The following is an 18,577-nucleotide window of genomic DNA, read 5'->3' as shown; positions in this document are numbered from 1 at the left end:
AATAGAAGGGCCAATCAGAAAACAAAGAGCAAACAAGACAGTACATAATAAAACCAAGCACAGCATAACTGTTAAACTACAGCTAGCTAATTCAAATACAAACTGCCCTATTAGGTTAAAAAAGGAAAAACTCAGCCACATTCTAAGAAACCTACTTTAAATATTCAAAATTATAGGAGGACAAAAAAAATATACCATGTAATACATATGAAAGGAAAAAAGCTGGGCTGGTTGTATTATTATTAGACTAAACAGATTTCAGAGCAAATACTACCAGAAACAAAGAAGGGTATTTCAAAATGATAAGGGATCAATTCACCAACTCTAAATTTGTTTGCCCTATTAACAAAGCTTCAAAATACATGATGCAAAAGCTGAATGAAAAGGAGACAGCCAAATTTGCAAGCTGGAATGGTTAAAGATTTTTAACATTCCCCCTTCAGTAATTGAGAGAATAATTATAGAAAATCAATAGGGATATAAAGAACGTAAACCAAACATCAACCAACTCAACTATTTGAGATATATATAGGATATACCAGCCCACACACAATAGAATACTCGTGTTTTTCAAACACATATGTAATGCATCAAGAAAATAACCATCTACAAATAAAGGAGACAGGATTCAGAAAAACCCAAACCAGGCAACACCTTGATCCTGGACATGTAGTCTCTAAAACTGAAATTTTTCATGAAGGGGTAGGCAGACTTTCATTTACAGTTCAAGGGCCATTGTATTATCAATAAGGCTGGATTTCTGTTGTTTAAACCACTGAGTGTGTTATTATGCTGTCAGCCCTAGCAAATTATTATCACCTAATACTAAAACTATAACCCAGAATCACTCATAAACAAAAAATTCAAGAAATTCCTTTAAAAAAAAAATCAGTAAGAGGGCATATGAACTTCGAGGATGTAAAATTGTCTGTATTTGCATATGACATAATTGTTTGCTAAGAAAATCCCAATGGTGGGGCCTCCCCGCTGGCACAGCAGGTTGAGCTACTCGTTGAGCTACTCACTGTGAAGCTGTCCACAGCCTCCGCTGTGCCGGTTGGGATTCCAGGCTAGCCAGGGAGAATCCCACATGGCGGGGCAGACCTCTCCTGTCTCGCCCCCTGCTCCCCTCAGCAATGCTTTCAGTCCATCTGCCTGTTCTGCTCCCCACTCTGTTTCTGGTGAACCCTCTCACCCTCCCATGACTCTAGCCTGTACCCCAGCTCTTGTATAAATAAAATAAAACAAAAGAAAATCCCAAAGGTGGGCCTCCCTGGTGGCACAAGGGGTTAAGCACCGCACTATGAAGCAATCTGCAGCCTCTGCAGCAGGAGTTCAATCCCCAGCCCACCAGGGAGCAACCCACATGGTGCAGCAGACCTCTCCTGTCTCGCCCGCAGCTCCCTCAGCAGTGTATTTCAGTCAGTCTGTCTGTTCTGTTCCCCAATCTCTGGACTGTGCCCCAGCTCTTGTATGCATAAATAAAAATTGTTTTAAAATAAATAAAATGTTATAAGAAGAAAATCCCAAAGGTTCTACCAAAAAGACTATTAAACTAATAAGAGAATTTAGCAATCCACAGGTTACAAAGATCAATATATAAATTTTATTGCTATATACTAGTAACAATAGTTATTGAAATATAAAGAACAATTACAACAGCACCAAAAACATGAAATGCTAAATTTAATAAAATACGTGCAAGATCTAAATAAACACTTATTGCAAAAAAATTAAAGACCTAAATAATTGGCCACATACTGGGTTAACAGTTCAAAGATTCAATATTATCAAGATGTCAATAATTCCAAATTGAGTCACAGATTCAAAGTAATTCAAATTAAAATCTAGACTTTTTTCAGAAGATTTATTAATGCATACAAGAATTGGGGAACAGGCCAAAGGTGCAGAGGGTAAAAGGATTCACAAGAGACAGAGTGGGGAGCAAGAACAGGCAGACTGACTGAAATACACTGCTGAGGGGAGCAGTGGGCCAGACAGGAGAGGTCTGCTGCGACATGTGGGCCACCTCCCTGGCCAGGGATCGAATTCATGCTGCAGTGGTTGTTGATAGCTTTATACTGCTGCGTCTTAACCCCTTGCGCCACCAGGGAAGCCCCTAGACTTTTTTTTTTTTTTTTTAAGGAAAATATAGTGCCAAGGTAACTCTAAAATTTATATGGAAATATAAAAAAAACTAACCAAAATGATTTTGATATAAAGAAACAAAATTACACTATTTGATTTCAAGACTTCAATGATACAGTAATCAAGACAGTGTGAAACTGGCATAATAATAAGCATACAGAGCAATGAAATAAAGATTCTGAAAATAAACTCATACATATATGATGATTAATTTTTGAGAAAGATTCCAAGAAAACGCAATGACAAAGATGGATTTTTTCTTTTTTTTTTTTAAACGTTTTCTTTTTTTTTTTTTTTAAAGATTTATTTATTTATTTATTCATTTATTTATTTATACAAGCACTGGGTACAGTCAGAAGCGCGGGAGGGTGAGAGAATTCACCAGAGCCAGAGCAGGGAGCAGAGCAGGCAGAAGGACCGAAGCACACTGCTGAGGGGAGCAGCGGGCGGCAGGAGAGGTCTGCGCGCCATGTGGGACCCTCCTCCGGTGGCCGGGGAGCAGCTGGGGATTGAACCGGCGCTGCAGAGGCTGCGGGCAGCTTCGCAACCCAGCGCTCAACCGCTGCGCCACCAGGGAGGCCCAAAGATGGATTTTTTCAATAGCAGGTGCTACAATAACTGGATATTTATAGTGGAGGAAGAAAACTCTTCAATCCTTACTGCACACAGTATGAAGACTAGATCATCCACCTAGCCACAAGAAAGCTTCAAGAAGAAAATACTCAAAAAAAAAAAAAACAACAAAAAACTTTTGTTGCTTCATGTCAGATAACAATTTCTTAAATAAAGCACAAGTCAAAACCATAAAAGATGCAGTTAATAAACAGGACTTAAACTTCAAAAGACAATGCTGCAAGTAAAAAGATAAGCAACAGACTGGGAGAAAAAAAATCACAGTACATATGTCTGACAAAAGACTTGTGTATCCAAAAGATTTGTATAAAGAACCCTTACAACTTGAGACAAACAAGAGAAAAATGGGTAAAAAATTAAAATAGACTCCTTTTAAAAGAGATGCAAATGAAAAACAAGCATATGGAAATATGTTCAGCATCATCAGTAATTAAGGCAATGCAAATTATGACAAGAAGTACTATTACACATGTACTAGAATAACTAAAAGTTAAAAGACTGGAAATACTGTAGACAGGATATAAAACTGGAACGCATCAGTGCTAGCAGATATACAACAATTTTATTATATTATATATATTATATATACACATATGTACACACATATATATGTATAAATATGGTGGGAGGCACAAAGAACAAGCAAGATGGTGAGCGAAGATGGGAGCCACCACGTGCAGAAACAAATCAAGAGTTTAAGAATATTTTATTTTGTATTAAACAAATTTTAATAGGAAAAAAAGATTAATCCCATGTCAACTCCCTTTCTCCCAAGCTATAAAATTTTTCTGAGGAAAAGGACTGCATATTAAAATAATTGTTTAAAACAGAAAGAAATAACCTCTAAGAACAAACATGCAAATGCAACCTGAAAAAATAAGCTACAGAGTTTAAGGCTGCAGTTAGTTTAATCAATGGCAATTCTAAGGTAGAATATGATCAACTAATATATTTTACTGAACAAATACCTCCCTCTCAATTTATAAAACTTAATAGTCTTCATATACTGCTTCAAAATTATCTCTTTAATTTTCTCTATCACTGAATTCACTTAAGTCTTCTGCTGGCAATGATGTTGATGACGTACCACCTGATAATCAGATGATTCATAATGAACTGCTATGATTTGACATCTTCTGCAGCATACCTTTCACCATCATTGATGGCCAAATGGCACAATGCAAAAGAATCATCAAATTCCCAGTTTTGCAGATTCAAGGAATTTCTTGACTGATGTTAATGTAATGAATTGTAAAGTTTATTACAGTGATTGAATATGCTTTAGTAGCTCTTTATATTACATTTAGACCTATTTATAAGCTCATAAAGGTCTACTAAAACTAGTTAAACCTTTAACTTACTTTCTTTTTTTTTTATAATAAATTTTATTTTTATATTCCCCCATACAATTGCAAACCCCCCTTTCTGACCCCAGTCCCTCCCCTCCCGCCCCTCACCCCCAAAAAGTGTCTCTGTAAACCTTTAACTTACTTTCTTAACTACCACAGGGGAAATTATAACCTATAACTCAATGTCTTCCAAAAATGTTTCACCCTAATACCCAGTAACAAATACATTGTACACAAGTCCCTAACCTTAAGTATCATCAAATTTACCTTCATCATGACAAGCTCTAAGATACCCCTATTTCACTTCACTTTTCAGTAGGATGAAAAACTTAAGTAGCAGGGATTAGTCAAGTTTTATCTTCAGTGCTAAACATGATTAAAAAGTAATGGCTGCCTAGAGGACTATATTTTGGACTGCGGACAAAATCTGAATTCAGAAGAGTATTTGCCATGTACTAACAGAAGCAATGATACCAGGTGTTATAATTATGTGGTTAAAAGTGATTCTTCACATCAAATCATGAGCCCCTATGACAGAGCCTATTATATATAGCTTGACACAAGGGAGGCAGTCACATATTCACTGAATAGTAGGTTCATTTAATGTATATCCTACCTATTTTCTATCAGGCAGATGACTGGAGTTAGTTTACCTTTCTACAAGAGGCATAACTGGAAAGTAACTGGTAGTTGTAGAGGTAGAAAAGATCATTTCTAATGGAAAAGCTATGAAAAGTCAGTAGTTATATGACAGATTGTAAGAAACTATCTTCAAATACAGGTTAGATTTATAGTTTAGTTAACTGGACTATGAAAGAAAAATTTCAAGAACTAAAGTAACAAATATTTCCTTTGAATGTCAAAGTTCATCCAATTTCAAGTTAAATACGCTCCCATGTACTACAGATTGACTATTTAAACAGAACTATCTACACCTAGACAATATTTTCAATCCCTCGTGTGAAATATTAAAGTGAAAAACAATAAATCCAAAACAATGTTCCTGCATTCTGCAATTAAATAAACTTACTTTCAAATGTGATGTAAGTCAATAGAAGTGAATGTGTTACTGAAAATTAGGCATCTGATTTTAAGTCAAATGTTCTCAAGGAGGAGAGGATATGTCATTATCCTGAGGGAAGATTGCAAACTACACTGCCCACCCAGGCCTCTAATTCTGACATGTCCTCTTGGGATGTGGGTAGGCAGACAGGCAGAGAAGAGGGAGCAGTGAGGGACAAAAAAATGACCTAATGTAATTGTGAAACAGCTGTTTCCCTTCAATCTAACACATTTAAGAACCACTAAGCTGAATGCACTTAATAGAACTTAAAAATCTGAAATTTTCCAACCCATCAAAGAAAGTACAAGTTAGGCATTGGGAGATCTGACTTCTAAGTTTCTCCTTACTTGTCAGATCTCAAACAGTTAAAATTTAACTTCTCTGTACCTCCATGGGAATATAATTATACTACATTAAAACTATAAGGTCTATTTAACTTCACACAGTTGCTCTAAGGATAAAATAAAATGTGAAGTTAAATATATCTGCCGAATGTGATCAATAAGGAATTATTAATAACTAAACTTCAGTTCACTTAGAACTAATAGCAGAGTAACCTGGATTGGTTCAATTTGACCTCGGAGTATATAAAGCAAGACCAACACCAATCAGAGCCAATTAGAAGTGAAAAGGATTCCTTGGGTCTTGCTTAATCCATATCATCCTAACCCCAAAAGACTGGCCAAATAAAATCTAGCTTGAAAATTTAGAAAATTGAGTCCCATTCATAAATTCTTCTCAATGTTTAATCTCACCAGAAGGAGGAGCAGACTAATGAGATTCTCAGGAAATGAAATATTTTTTAACTAAAGGCTCTCACCACTGGACACTGTCATATTAGAATACAGAATAAAACAGAATAATCTAAACAACATGTTTAGGACCAGAGACTAGACTGAAATTTTTAAAAATTAGGTTCACAGGTTGATAAAAATTTTAATAATCTTATCCCTAAAAAAAATCAGTGCCAATTATTTATAGTAATTCATTTCTCTCCCATTCCCTATAAAATGGCATATAATAAGCACAATGAAACTCATAGGGGGCCAGGTAGCCAGTGAATGCTAAATAAGTTTTCAATGAATGATTAATCCCTTATTTTAAATACCTTTTACACTATTTAAGAGTACATATGTGGATGTAGAATACATATGTGAATCCTGACATGTTTGTTTTCCTTCAGTCTGCTGAAAATCAAAATGCAAATAGTGGCAAAAAAAGACAATTCTGAAAACTATCACTTCATTTTATTAACTTATCCTCTATCATAGGACACTAATACCGGGTGGGTAAGAGGGAACCCTCTTAAATCTAAGCAATAAACTGTTAAAATAATTTATAAACAACAATCACAGCCCCAAAGCTTCAATGAGAAATGAATTCTGAATTCAGAATAATTTAAAACAGAAGCAAAAATATGAATGACATTTTCACGTAACTAGAAACTGTAAGTCTAATCACAACCCTGCTATAATTCCAAGTATACTTTGCTTTTAACCCAAGAATATTTAATGATTCCAACTCAGGTCATCTTCAATCCTGAAGTGAATCAACATCCCACATCACTAATATTTTAAGTCTATCAACAATTTCCGCCAGAGGAAAAAAAACAAAAGCCTACCATTTCTCACACAACTGAAAGCAATTCCTTTCTCAATCTTACTAATCCCAAAACACTCTTAGCAAGACAGCCAACTTCCATTTTTCACTTAATATAGCTAATCCCTCTATACCAACTATCACAACCGGATACTACTGTGTATCATTTATGATGCCAAATATGATAAGAAAATGTCTAACACTTAAGTTTGTCAAATCAGTACTTCCAGTACACTGTGTGAAACCAGTATACAGTTACATGTGACACATGGATGATAGACATTCGGTTGAGAAGTGAACTTTTCCACAGCAGACTTTTACGACTACAGTTCCCTCCACAGCAGACTTAAAAGTGGCCTCTTCTGAAATGAGGGGTTATAGTTACACGTACACAGCCTAGATACTTAGAGTAAACACTACTTTTCCTTCAAACACCCATACCCATGTTTAGAACACCATCTCATACTCTCAATCAGTAATTCTGAACCACAACAACTCCATGCCTCTGCATCCCAGGAAGCGCCAGCCTCCCCCTTTACAAGCGTAATTCACTTGTAATTCACTAAAAGCCACCAGGGACTGACATGGGAGAAATTCACCAGACAGAAAATTCAAGGCCCTGCCTCCCTTCCCAACTTTCCCTCCTGTATGCACATTTATTTGACCTTCTATCTCCTGCCCCTCCCTATATTAGTTCGGATTCCCTAAGTGCTCTTCGCGTAGTCCTCATCAGCACTTACCTCCGTAGAACCTCCACCTGCCCCGGGACCCCGACATTCCCCCATCTCACCCCATCAACCATCAGCCTGAAGGTTTCTGCAGACGCCGACCTGGCCCGGCACAGACCACCCTCCCCCTGGACCCCACCAGTCCAAGCAGCAAGAACTCGAAACCCAGTTGGGGGGGGGGGAAGGAGCTCGCTTCGAACCCACCAGACGAAGTCGTTGCTTTTGTCCTCGTAGGAGTTGATGAGCCCGTTGCAGAGGGGGGCGAGCAGAGGTCGCTTCCTACTGCTGCTGCCGAGGCTGGAGCTGCTGCCTCCTCCGCCGGCGCTGGGCCTGGCCGCGCAGCTGATCCGGGACAGGCCCGCGGACCCCGTCCCGCCGCCGCTCCCGCCGCCGCTGCCGGACACGGCGGCCGCCACGAGCACAGGCCGCACCGGGCCCCCGAGGCCGCCGGAGCCCGTGGCCTGGGCCGCCCGCCGGACCCCAGAGCCGCCGCCGAAGCCGCCACGGACGGGGGCGACGGGGAAGAGGATAAGGACGAGGAGGCGGAAGTCACCGAGGAGGCCGCCGAGGAGCCGGGGCTGGTCCCGGCGGAGCCCGACCCGGCCTGGCGGCTTCCAGACATCGTGACTCCCCCCCCTCCGGCCGGGCGCTCGGAGGAGAGGGACCGCGACCGCGACCCGCCGCCTCCCCGCCTCCCCTCCCCGCCCGCCTCAGTGCATCCTGAGGACGCGCGCCGCGCCGGGAGGTGGGGCTGAGGAACAATAAAGTTGATTTTTTTCAGGCAACCACACAACAGCGCCCGACGGGAGGGGGCGGAGGAAACTAATAAAGCGGAGTAGAAACCACTACCGCTCTCGAGGCCGCCGCCGCCGCCCGCGCCCGCGCCCCCGCCCCGCCGCGCCGCTGCGGCAGCCAACCCGGGCGCGCCGTGGGCCGGCCGTGCGCGTGCGCGAGCGGCGGAAGGGGCGGAAGCGGCGGAGCGGGCTACTTCAGACGCGGCCCGGCGCCGCTCACACGCGCACGGCGCGCCGGGAGACGGCGCCGGCCTAGCCGCTGCCGCCGCCGAAGTCGGAAGCCCGTCTCCGCGTACGGAGGGCAGGCCGTCTCAGTCGGGTGAAAGGATTGAAAAGAGTGGCATGGAGGGGCGGGGTGGCGGAGGGGTCGCGGGATGAGGGGAAAGGGCGCCAAATGCGACCGCGCGCATGCGGCCTGGGCGACGACCCTCGGGGTTGCCCGGGATCCCAGCTCCAGCTCCAGGTGGGAGAGGAGCGGCCCCGGGGCGGAGTCGCTGTAGCGCGCATGCGTGGGGCGAGCCGCATTCCTGAACTTGAAGCTGAGCGGTGCCTGAGGCGGTAGAGACGGGAGGGGTGACCTGGGGACGGAGGCGTCCCAATCCGGATTGATGGCGCAGGGTGTAGACTGGGATGCACGGGAAGAACCTGGAAGCTCTTTGCAGGTGGAAAGAGCACTGCAGCGTCTCTGCTGATAAGTCATTCCAGAGCACTGTGATGAATAAATTAAGGTGAATCGGTATTTGAAGGAAATATTACCAGTTTTATGGATCCGAACATGTATTTTGGATAAGGTGTTTATCCAATTGAGCGTAACGATGGGAAAACAAATTATCCTTAGTCAGAATGCAGCTCAGTCAGAACCTCGGTGTATTGTGGCTCTCCTATAATTCTAGCGTAAAAGGAGAGCTGGCAGTTTATGCCACCAGAAAATGTACAGTTTCTGGTAGGTTTCTTGGCGTATTGAAATTTAATGTGGGATTTTCATTCGCCATCTTGAAAATATACACAGTTCTGGGGAATGTCTGTTAGAAACAACTGGATTGGTCTATTTGGGTATCCTTTCCAACTCTGATTCTATGAATCTTAGCGGGGACCATCTCATTTAATTCTGTCCTGGATATTGAAAACTATACGGACAACTAGGGCCAGTCCCCTAGAACGTCTGTCCATGCTGAAGGGAAGAACCTACATGAAGGCCCAGCAACCAGGTGCCCATTCACGTGGTCAGTGAATGATCATAGTAAGGCTGCCATCTACCTCTGCTCTGCCGATGCTGCTCACCCTATGTGCCTAGCTCAGGTTTCTTCTCAGAATAATGAGATAGGAATGGGCTTATCAGATTTCCAGGTATCACCCTTCCTGTATGAACATTGCGGTATCCAAACTCTTGCATAATTTCAAGACTCAACTGAAATGTGAAGCCTTAATGACTCTCCTTGGCAGAGATACTTGAACCCTCATTTGTGCTCCCAGGATAGTTTGTTTGCTCTTACAATATTGTATTTTAGTGGTTTGGATATGATTCTCCTCCACTAGCCTATCAGCTTCAGCTTTGTATTCCTAGTATGTAAAGCCATACCTGGCCTGATAGGTGCTTATAAACTTTTTTTTATTAACAAATGAATAAAACATTTGATCTCGTTTTTATTTTACTATGTTTAAAGTCTTATTTCCAACTAGACTAAGCACCATGAAAAAAAAAGAAAAAGACCTTATTGGTTCTCAGTGGACTTTCATTAGTTTTTTGATAAAGGAATACATAAATGAATATAATAAATCTGATCAATACTTGCTATACTTATTACAATAGGCCTGGACTGGGCAAAGAAGAGATAGAAATGTACATAAAACATTACTCCTACATTCAGGAAGCTTATGGAAAAATTGAATTGGAAAAATACATGAGTAATGTTACCAAGGAGCACATGCTAAATGCTTAATGATTTGCAGGGAATAGTCATAATTGCTGAAACAAGAGCAAGTACTGAAGACCAGCTGTCTTGGTGGGGAAAATGTTAGGACTTAAGGGAGAAGTTTGGCTTTGTCAATTTAAAGTCATGATACCAGAAAATAAGTAAGTAAAGCTTCTTACATCAAATTCAGATATCTGTTTGGCAGGGGCAAACTAATTATAAGTAAAAATTCATCCAGAGGGCCTCCCCTGTGGGGCAGCGGTTGAGCGCTGGGTTGCGAAGCTGCCCACAGCCTCTGCAGCGCCCGTTTCATCCCCAGCCGCCAAGCGAGGGTCCCACCTGGCACAAAGACCTCTCCTACCGCTTGCTGCTCCCCTCAGCAGTGTACTTTGTCAATCTGCCTGTTCTGCTCCCCATGCTGGCCCTGGTGAATTCTCTCACCCTCCCGTGCATCTGACTGTACCCAGTGCTTGTATGAATAAATAAATCTTTAAAAAAAAAAATTCATCCAGAGGCCAGATTGTAAAGAGTTTTGAATCCTCTTTAGAAAATAGCCCATAAGCAATTGGAAACACTGAAGGCATTAAGTAAGGGTTAAAAATATTCAGTGTTGTTTTAAGATTAAGTTTTCAGTAGATTAATCCTTTAAAAGAGATGGGAGATTAGGGGCAAAGAGACTAGTTAGAAAAAAATTATAGTAGTCCAAGCATAAATGATGAGAATCTAGATTAGAGTGTTGACAAGGAAAGTAAGGGGGTATTCTGAGAACAGTACAGAATAATCTACAGGATTAATTTACTCTGTAAAAGAATTTTTAAGATACTAGCGGTCATGATCCATGTGTGTCTTTCCCAGTGCATGTCACAAAAGCCCATATGTCCGTTAACTAAAAGTGATGGAATACAAAAAGAAATGACTTCAAAGATGACTCCCAGTATAATAGCATGATGACAGAATTGTAGCAGGTCAGTGGATGGTGGAGTTTCAAATATGGGATGAAAATACATTCAAGTAAACACAATCAGGCAGTGACTGAAAACTCAGAACTGAGGCACAGGATATCCAGCACATGAAAGATTAAAAGGCTCCTGCACTCTACTCCTGCAATCTACCTCCAGAGAGCCTGATGCTATATAGGTCTTTGGTAGAGCCTGTAAATGCGAGCTTTTACCAGCACCTAGGTGATCTGATGTAGATGACTAAACTTTTGGAAACACTGATTTTATAAGGATTGTAAGGGGAACTTGTAAATTAGTCTATTCCTTCTAGGTAGTTTATTTGGGCAACAAAATAGTATGTGACCCCAACTGAGTCATTTAAGAAGAAATCATCAATGCTTAATAGTACCTCTTTGGAACCTACCTTCAGTAAAATCTAAATTTGCAAAAGTAAGCTAATGGGTGTGATGTAATGGAATTGCGCATTTATATCAAATAATGTATAAAGACTTCTGAAAGTACTTAGTCCTTAGTTTCTACTGTCAAGATTTGAGAAAAGAGGAAACATGGCAAAACATACACACAAAGTCAGACAACTGAGAAAAAGCAGTAGAAAAGAAAACAATGAAAAATGAAAATAATAAAAGCTATACCCTAACAAATAAAAGAATTGCATTATGTTGTCAGATGTAGTAATCCTGTGCATTACAAAAATGACAAGATAAAATCCAAAGTCATCTACTAAAACTGAACTATAGTCTAAGGGAGTTAAGATGGAATCCTTTGGGAAGAGGATGCAACTTTCCAGATGTATTTCTAAGGTGTCTTATCCAAACACACTATTTTAGAAAAATAAGGCCTTGAGTTTCCATCTTTCACTAGTCCTGTTCTTTGGTAACCAATCTCCAAGAAGATCCTCCCTAAAAAGCTTTATCTGCCTGACTCACCTGAAGTGTTTGCTGCTTGTTAGTCCGGTTTATTGTCTAGTGTGAACAATAGCTTCATATTAATTTGTTTTTAATTTATTGTGGTTGCTGTTTTAAAAAATATATAGGGATGTGAAATAAACATGATACTAAAATGCTAAATTTAGAAGAAAAAGAAAAATTTCCTTCCTTTTGTGACTGGACAGGAAGGAAATACAGAGTTTCTGTAACCCAATAGTATAATAACATCTAGCAGAAAATAATTCATAATTTACTGATAAAAATGACAAACTCCAATTTATATATGACAACCAGGGGTAAGCAGATACATATAAATAAATAACTTCTTATAGTTATTTATGAACAGTCTCTTTTCCAAAATGATCTGTCCCACTGTTTTCATGACTAGAATTGCATCCCTGATTTTATTTCTTTCCCAGCCTTCCTACATGAAATTGTAAGCAGCTTTTAGAGACGATAAACTCACAACACTAACACTTTGGCAAGTCAGTCATCATATTAATGAGTTATGGAAATGATCCCTGAAAATATAATCCTAGTCATCACATTCAAAGAAATTAATTTCCTTTATTAAAGCATTTTTTTTTTTTTGCAAGCTACTGCTTGCAGTGATAGTCAAGGTAATGGTAAATATGGCTTAGACCTATCAGAAGTATTGTAATAATGAAGGATTATAGGTGGAGCTACATGCAGTTAAACGCAGGTAATTAATAGCATTAAAAAAAATAAATAGCCCAAAATTGGGGTGGGGGGAATCATCATTGACTAGAGAAACATTTACTCATTTTAAATATGGTGAATGTGTTCATACTTTATGAACATATGAATGTTCTGTGATCCACTTGAAAATCATAAACCAAAACAACATGTGTTCTAATAAATTCCGCAGAAACAACAAATGTTATGGGTGGAGATCAGGTAACATCAAAGGGCAAAAGAGAAACAACATGTCACATTGAAACTGTAGCAGATATTGTTGCAAGTCTTTTGCTACATGGTTGTGACCACCCAAGCATATGATGTGTCATAATTAAGTGATCTGGGGAAGTGTGTATAGCTAGAATCAAGAATTGTTTAAAACAGCACATTGTTGTGGTATTTCTTTTTGCCTAGTATCTTGGTTATTTGCATGTAATTGCTGACAGACATCACTGTAATTAATATCTTTCCTAAAACCCAGTCCTGGGCCTCCCTGGTGGCGCAAGGGGTTAAGCACAGCACTGTGAAGCTATCAGCAGCCTCTTCAGCACGAGTTCAATACCAGACTGCCAGAGAGCAACCCACATGGCGCAGCAGACCTCTCCTGTCTTGCCCGCTACTCTGCTCAGCAGTGTACTTCAGTCAATCTGCCTGTTCTGTTCCCCACTCTGTCTGTGGCAAATCCTCTCACCCCATCACCTCTGACCCGTACCCCAGTTCTTGTATGCATAAATAAATATATCTTTAATAAATATATCTTTAAAAAATAACAATTAAAAATAATAAAACCCAGTCCTATCATTCATTGAATTCTGTAAGAAACTAGGAATAGTAAACGAGCATTATCTGATAATTATCAGATAATGTAAACAACTAGGGTGAGGAAGAATATTATTTGATGTAATAATTGTAACTAGATTTATACTACTAAGTTCATCTGGGAACCTGTTCTTAAACTTTGAGATGATCTCAGGTATAACAGGTATACACATCTTCTAACAGTAGGTGTCTTCTTCTCTGAATCAGTATGGTAATTCTTAGTCTTCATTTATTTTACTATATACAGCAGGAATTTATTTTCTCACATCATCAAATGCTCCCACACAGAGCCCTCGGCATCTACCATTAAACCAGTTCAACTACATTGGACTAATCAATTTATTGTGAGGAGGTTGAAACTGGTATTATCTTCAGTTTGGAAAAATTAGGTCAAAGTAGTAAAGCCGCCAGCCAAAATACTAGCACTCCACCCTATGCTCAACAACTGAGGGCTGCAGAATCTGGGTCATCACTGCTAAACATTAGTACAACTGATAATAAGAGCATATATTCATTTTGAGTTAGTTGAACCAAAGTCACAAATAAAAATTGACTGCCATATACATAGTCTTCATTCTTCCTTCCTTTGCTAATTGATATTACATTGCTCTCAAAGACTTGCTCCTTTTGTCCTAGACTTGTTTGGCCTCCTTTGTCCCTTTCTTTCCTATGGTTCCCCACCCCACATTGGGCCAACTCTGTTTGACTGGACATTTACCATGAGGGGACAAATAACTTTGGGTGTTTCACTGGGAAATTACCACCTTTCTCTTCCTCACTCTCAGTGCACAATAATTCTATTAAAGATCTTGCACACTAAGCACATGTTTTGTCTTCATGTAGTGGCTGACAGAATCCTTTTAGAGAGTACAAGTTTAGGGGTCCTCATTCTGCCCACTGACACAAGCAGAAGGATTGCTTTAGGAATAGACATGTAACTCAAAAATGGGAGATTTTTTTCCCCCTGAAATACTTAAGGAGTTGGATCTGAAGCCACAGAGATCATAGGGACAGAAAGTTTTGGTACCAAGTGGGTACCATTTTGCTTCCAGTGGATCCCAAGAATGAGATCAACACAGAGAAAATCAGTTAATAGATGCAGAGAAATAAAATTCTGTCATCATTTCAGCCCTGAACCCATCCATGCTGAATATCAGCACTAACCTAAAATATTTTCCTTACACAGGCAAGAAATCCCTTTCTTCTGTCATTGCATTTGTCACTATCATTGCCATTATCGATCAACTAGACTGTCTGTTTTATTTTTCTTTGCAATAGCTATGTCTTTTCTGGTCTATTCCCAGCATCTGACAAAGTGCTTGGTACATAAAGGACAAGGTCCATGTATATTTTCACTGAATAAATCTGGGATTAAGATAATTTTTGTCATTTAAAAGCATTTTATAGCATTTGCTTTAAAGTGAAATTCAACTTCCCATGTAATTTTCACTTTCTACAATACCATGAAGGTATTTTCTACTCTAGGTTGAATGCATGACTCACAAAGCACTCATTAATATCCTCTTATACTTCCATGGTGTCATGACTCCATATTTTTGGTGGGTGATACATTTGAGAAAACTTCCAAACACCCCCATAGCAACTGAAGCTTTAAAAATATACTCAAAAAAATATATTTGTCCTTGTCAGTTCATATACTATATATCACCTCAGATTAGAAGCCCATTAGCAATCTGCTTTAGAAAAAAGTCCTTGTTTGCCAGTTCTTATTTGGGAATCCTCACCATAGTTTACAGATTGACATTATTAATTTGTTCATTCATTCCTTTGTTCATTCATTCAGGTGTTCAGTCAATGTATCTTTAACCTACTGCTTCATAACAAACACCCATCAGCCGATAAACTTAAAAGCCACCATTTGAGTTCATGAATCTATACATTGGCAATTTCTACGGAATTCCACTGGGATGTTCTTCAGATCTCACTTGAAGTCTTACATATCTGCTGCATTGGCTGGAGGCTAGCTGTTCTGTGACAATATCACCTGGGACAGCAGCAACTTCTTCAATATGATTTCTCATCATTTTATCCTGAGCATTAACTCAAGGTTAATCATAAAACATAAAACTGGTAGGTTCAAGATGTTACCAGATAGGCAATAATGATGAGGTGGGAATAAAAATCAAATCTGGACTTTGGAAGGAGAGACAAGGGAAGGAGAGGCGGTATAGCAAATGGGGGAGGAAGATTGTTGCAACAGGGAGAATGTGTTGACCACAAGTTCTGCAAGTGACTCAGAGTTGAACAAAAAGAGGGTAAACAAAGCTAGAAAGAACTAGGTTTGGGGAAGTGGGGTGAAGTGTTGGCATGTTTAGTTAGTAGGTCAGAGAATATTTTATTTTGCTTGAATTTCAGTTTATACTCAGAAGGGACTGTATACTGACTTAGACTGAGGGTGGGTCAAGGTTTAGGGGCCTGGAGAATGGAGACAGATAAATAAGAGAAAAACTATTTTTAAATATCTATTTATGGGAATCCCTCAAAGATATGAAACTTATATGTGGCGGAAGGATGGAGGTTTATATATCACCCTGAGATAAGGAAGAGCTTAGGAGTCTGTGGCCTCAGAGAAGGGGAGGCAATTCCTGGGAAGTTGAGAAGAGGAAATGTTTGGTAAAGGAAGGTTTTCCTGCCATGTAGATAAATCTCCAATAAAAAAAACTTAGTTGTGCTAGTAGCTCTTTTCCTGGTACAGTCCCCTGTCCTCACACAATTTTCCTCGTAAACGTAGAATTTTCTTAGAAAAGGGCAATCTGCTCCATTTTCAAAGTTTCTTCTGCATGTGTAGTTTCTTTAATCAGTTCAAAGAGAATATCACAAGAGGTATATTTTGGGGTGGCATATTCTGCTACTTCTAAAACCATGAAATTGTTATAATAAATCTCAAAAATGCCTACCTCTAGGTGTCAAAACGTGGTAAGATGTTCTAAAACCCCACCCTGCTCTAGCAGGAAAGAGATCAAAGTCATTTGCATAGAATTGAAGTCTGTGAAACAGCTATGCAAAATCTGCTGCAGATGGACCACATTCTAAGTTCTTTGGATCTCCAAAAAATAAAAATAATGGCGACTTTAGTCCTGCAGGCACCAATAAGTAAGAGCTTATGAAAGCTTATGAAATTCAGCATAAGGGAGTCAGCATCAGGGACTGGATGCTGTTTCTCAATAGCAGAGGTTTTATTTAAGCAGTTTTAACACACTGTAAGTAAAGGACCGGGATCCTTTTTTTTTTTTTTCTCTTTCTATGAGGTCATTTTATCTCAGACTCCTCCTACCTGTGATCTCTTTATGATGGGTTCCTTAATTAGCCTAAAAGGTTGTTAACCTAAAAGGTTTGTTAGCAATGAAAACTTTATTTCATCTACTGTATACGTTAGTGAGGGAGTTCTTAGAGATAGGAGCAGTCACTATCAGAGCATCATAGGTTACTTTGCCTTTCATCTCCAGTGAGAAAATGCTGATTTCAACTGTATAATGAATGACTTGGTCAACCTTAGTGTGAGTTAATGTCCAGTATTATGGAGTTTCCTGACTCAACAGATCTGCCTATCTCCTGCCTAACCCACTTGATATCAGAGAATATAAGGGTATTTCATACTTGCTAAAAGAACGAGGCAGGAAAGCCAACTTCCCCCAATTTGCAGTAGGTTAACTAAAGAATTTTTGGGTTTTATGAAGGAATAATTTATAAATGTGGACATCCTAATGGCAGTAGGCAGAAAGAGATTGAACTGAGAAATTCTATTAATACCAAAGGAACATGTGGGTGTGTGTGCCAATGACGTAATAATGACTTAAATGACAGCTAACTTGGGAAGTAGGGTTCTTGTGTAAGTTAAGAACAACTCAGGGCCTTTGTCACAGTGCACTGAGAAGAGAAGGGCTTCCAATCATACATGCAACAGTGGGAGGGAAGGTCCTATGCCAGGAGGGGCAAGTTGAGCACTCAGACTGCTATGTCCTGACACTTAGCAACCAGCTCCTAGAGTAGGGGTGCTGTTAATGGCAGTAGTGGGTTCTTGAGTTCCTCACTCGAGAATGGAATGAGGACTCTAACCATGGTACTTGGTATTGAAAGAAGTGATAGAATAACAGAATGCCCCAGGGATACCTCCAGGGTGAGTGTCTCTCTGAGGAACAACAGCTTCTCTCTTATATAGGCCACAAGGACCCTAACAGAAGGGATGACATATGTTATTCTAAATAGGGGGTGTTTTGGAGCAACCTTGCGCAACTGCAAAAGAACATGCTTATTCATGCATGGCATGTTTAGAGAATGGAGGGCAAATCCCATCCTAGGGCAGAGATTTCAGTATGATAATGAGAATAAGGTTGGAGCAAGTTCAGGATTCTTTCAAGATGCATGCGCCACCAACTGGGTCTGATGGATCCTGTGTGTGGGACAGCAACAGTTCCACTTTGTAGTCACTGACTGCTAAGACAATTAATAACTAAAACAAAGAAGTTACTAGGAACAAAGAGTAAGTAATTATTTGCTGTAATTCATTAAGCAATGATATATATGTGTATATATGTATATATGTGTGTATATATATATGTATATGTATATATGTATGTATACTTTTGTTAGTGTTCTTGTTGTCAAGACTACTTGCAAATGCAAAGAAGCAAGCATATCCAAGTAGCGTCATCTGAGTGTTACTCAGAGAGAAGCTTGTCATCCTCCCATTCCCAATTCCAGAGCTCTGGCTCCGAAGTTTTGCCTAGGAAGAGAAACAGGCCATAAAGCAAATAGTTCTTAATTTTCTACCAAAGAAACTGAGACCATTTGCAAAAGAGCTTGGAGATGATCAAGTCTTTCACCGCAGCAGAGACTGTGGTGAAAGGCAATTGGAAGGAGATTGGTAAATTTAATAAAGATACCAACTAGCTTTAGGCTGGATATTTCATGAGTGATAATTGAGGA

The 18,577-nt window shown here is 39.8% G+C and overlaps 1 protein-coding gene across 1 annotated transcript in view; it reads right to left on the bottom strand.

The window, feature by feature from the left end:
- The window catches only part of COP1 (COP1 E3 ubiquitin ligase), a 156,725-nt gene extending 148,550 nt beyond the window's left edge, over window positions 1-8,175 (bottom strand). The window contains 2 exon segments of the mRNA XM_037506422.2: window positions 7,725-7,989; window positions 7,992-8,175. Coding sequence (XP_037362319.1) covers window positions 7,725-7,989; window positions 7,992-8,142 — 416 coding nt within the window. The 5' untranslated portion in view covers window positions 8,143-8,175.
- Between the last annotated feature and the right edge of the window lie 10,402 nt (window positions 8,176-18,577).

Source organism: Talpa occidentalis, unplaced genomic scaffold, assembly GCF_014898055.3.
Source record: "Talpa occidentalis isolate TD23 unplaced genomic scaffold, MPIMG_talOcc4v2.1 talOcc4.12, whole genome shotgun sequence".
In the NCBI taxonomy this organism is placed as follows: Eukaryota; Metazoa; Chordata; class Mammalia; order Eulipotyphla; family Talpidae; genus Talpa; species Talpa occidentalis.
This window is presented reverse-complemented; position numbering and strand designations above follow the sequence as displayed.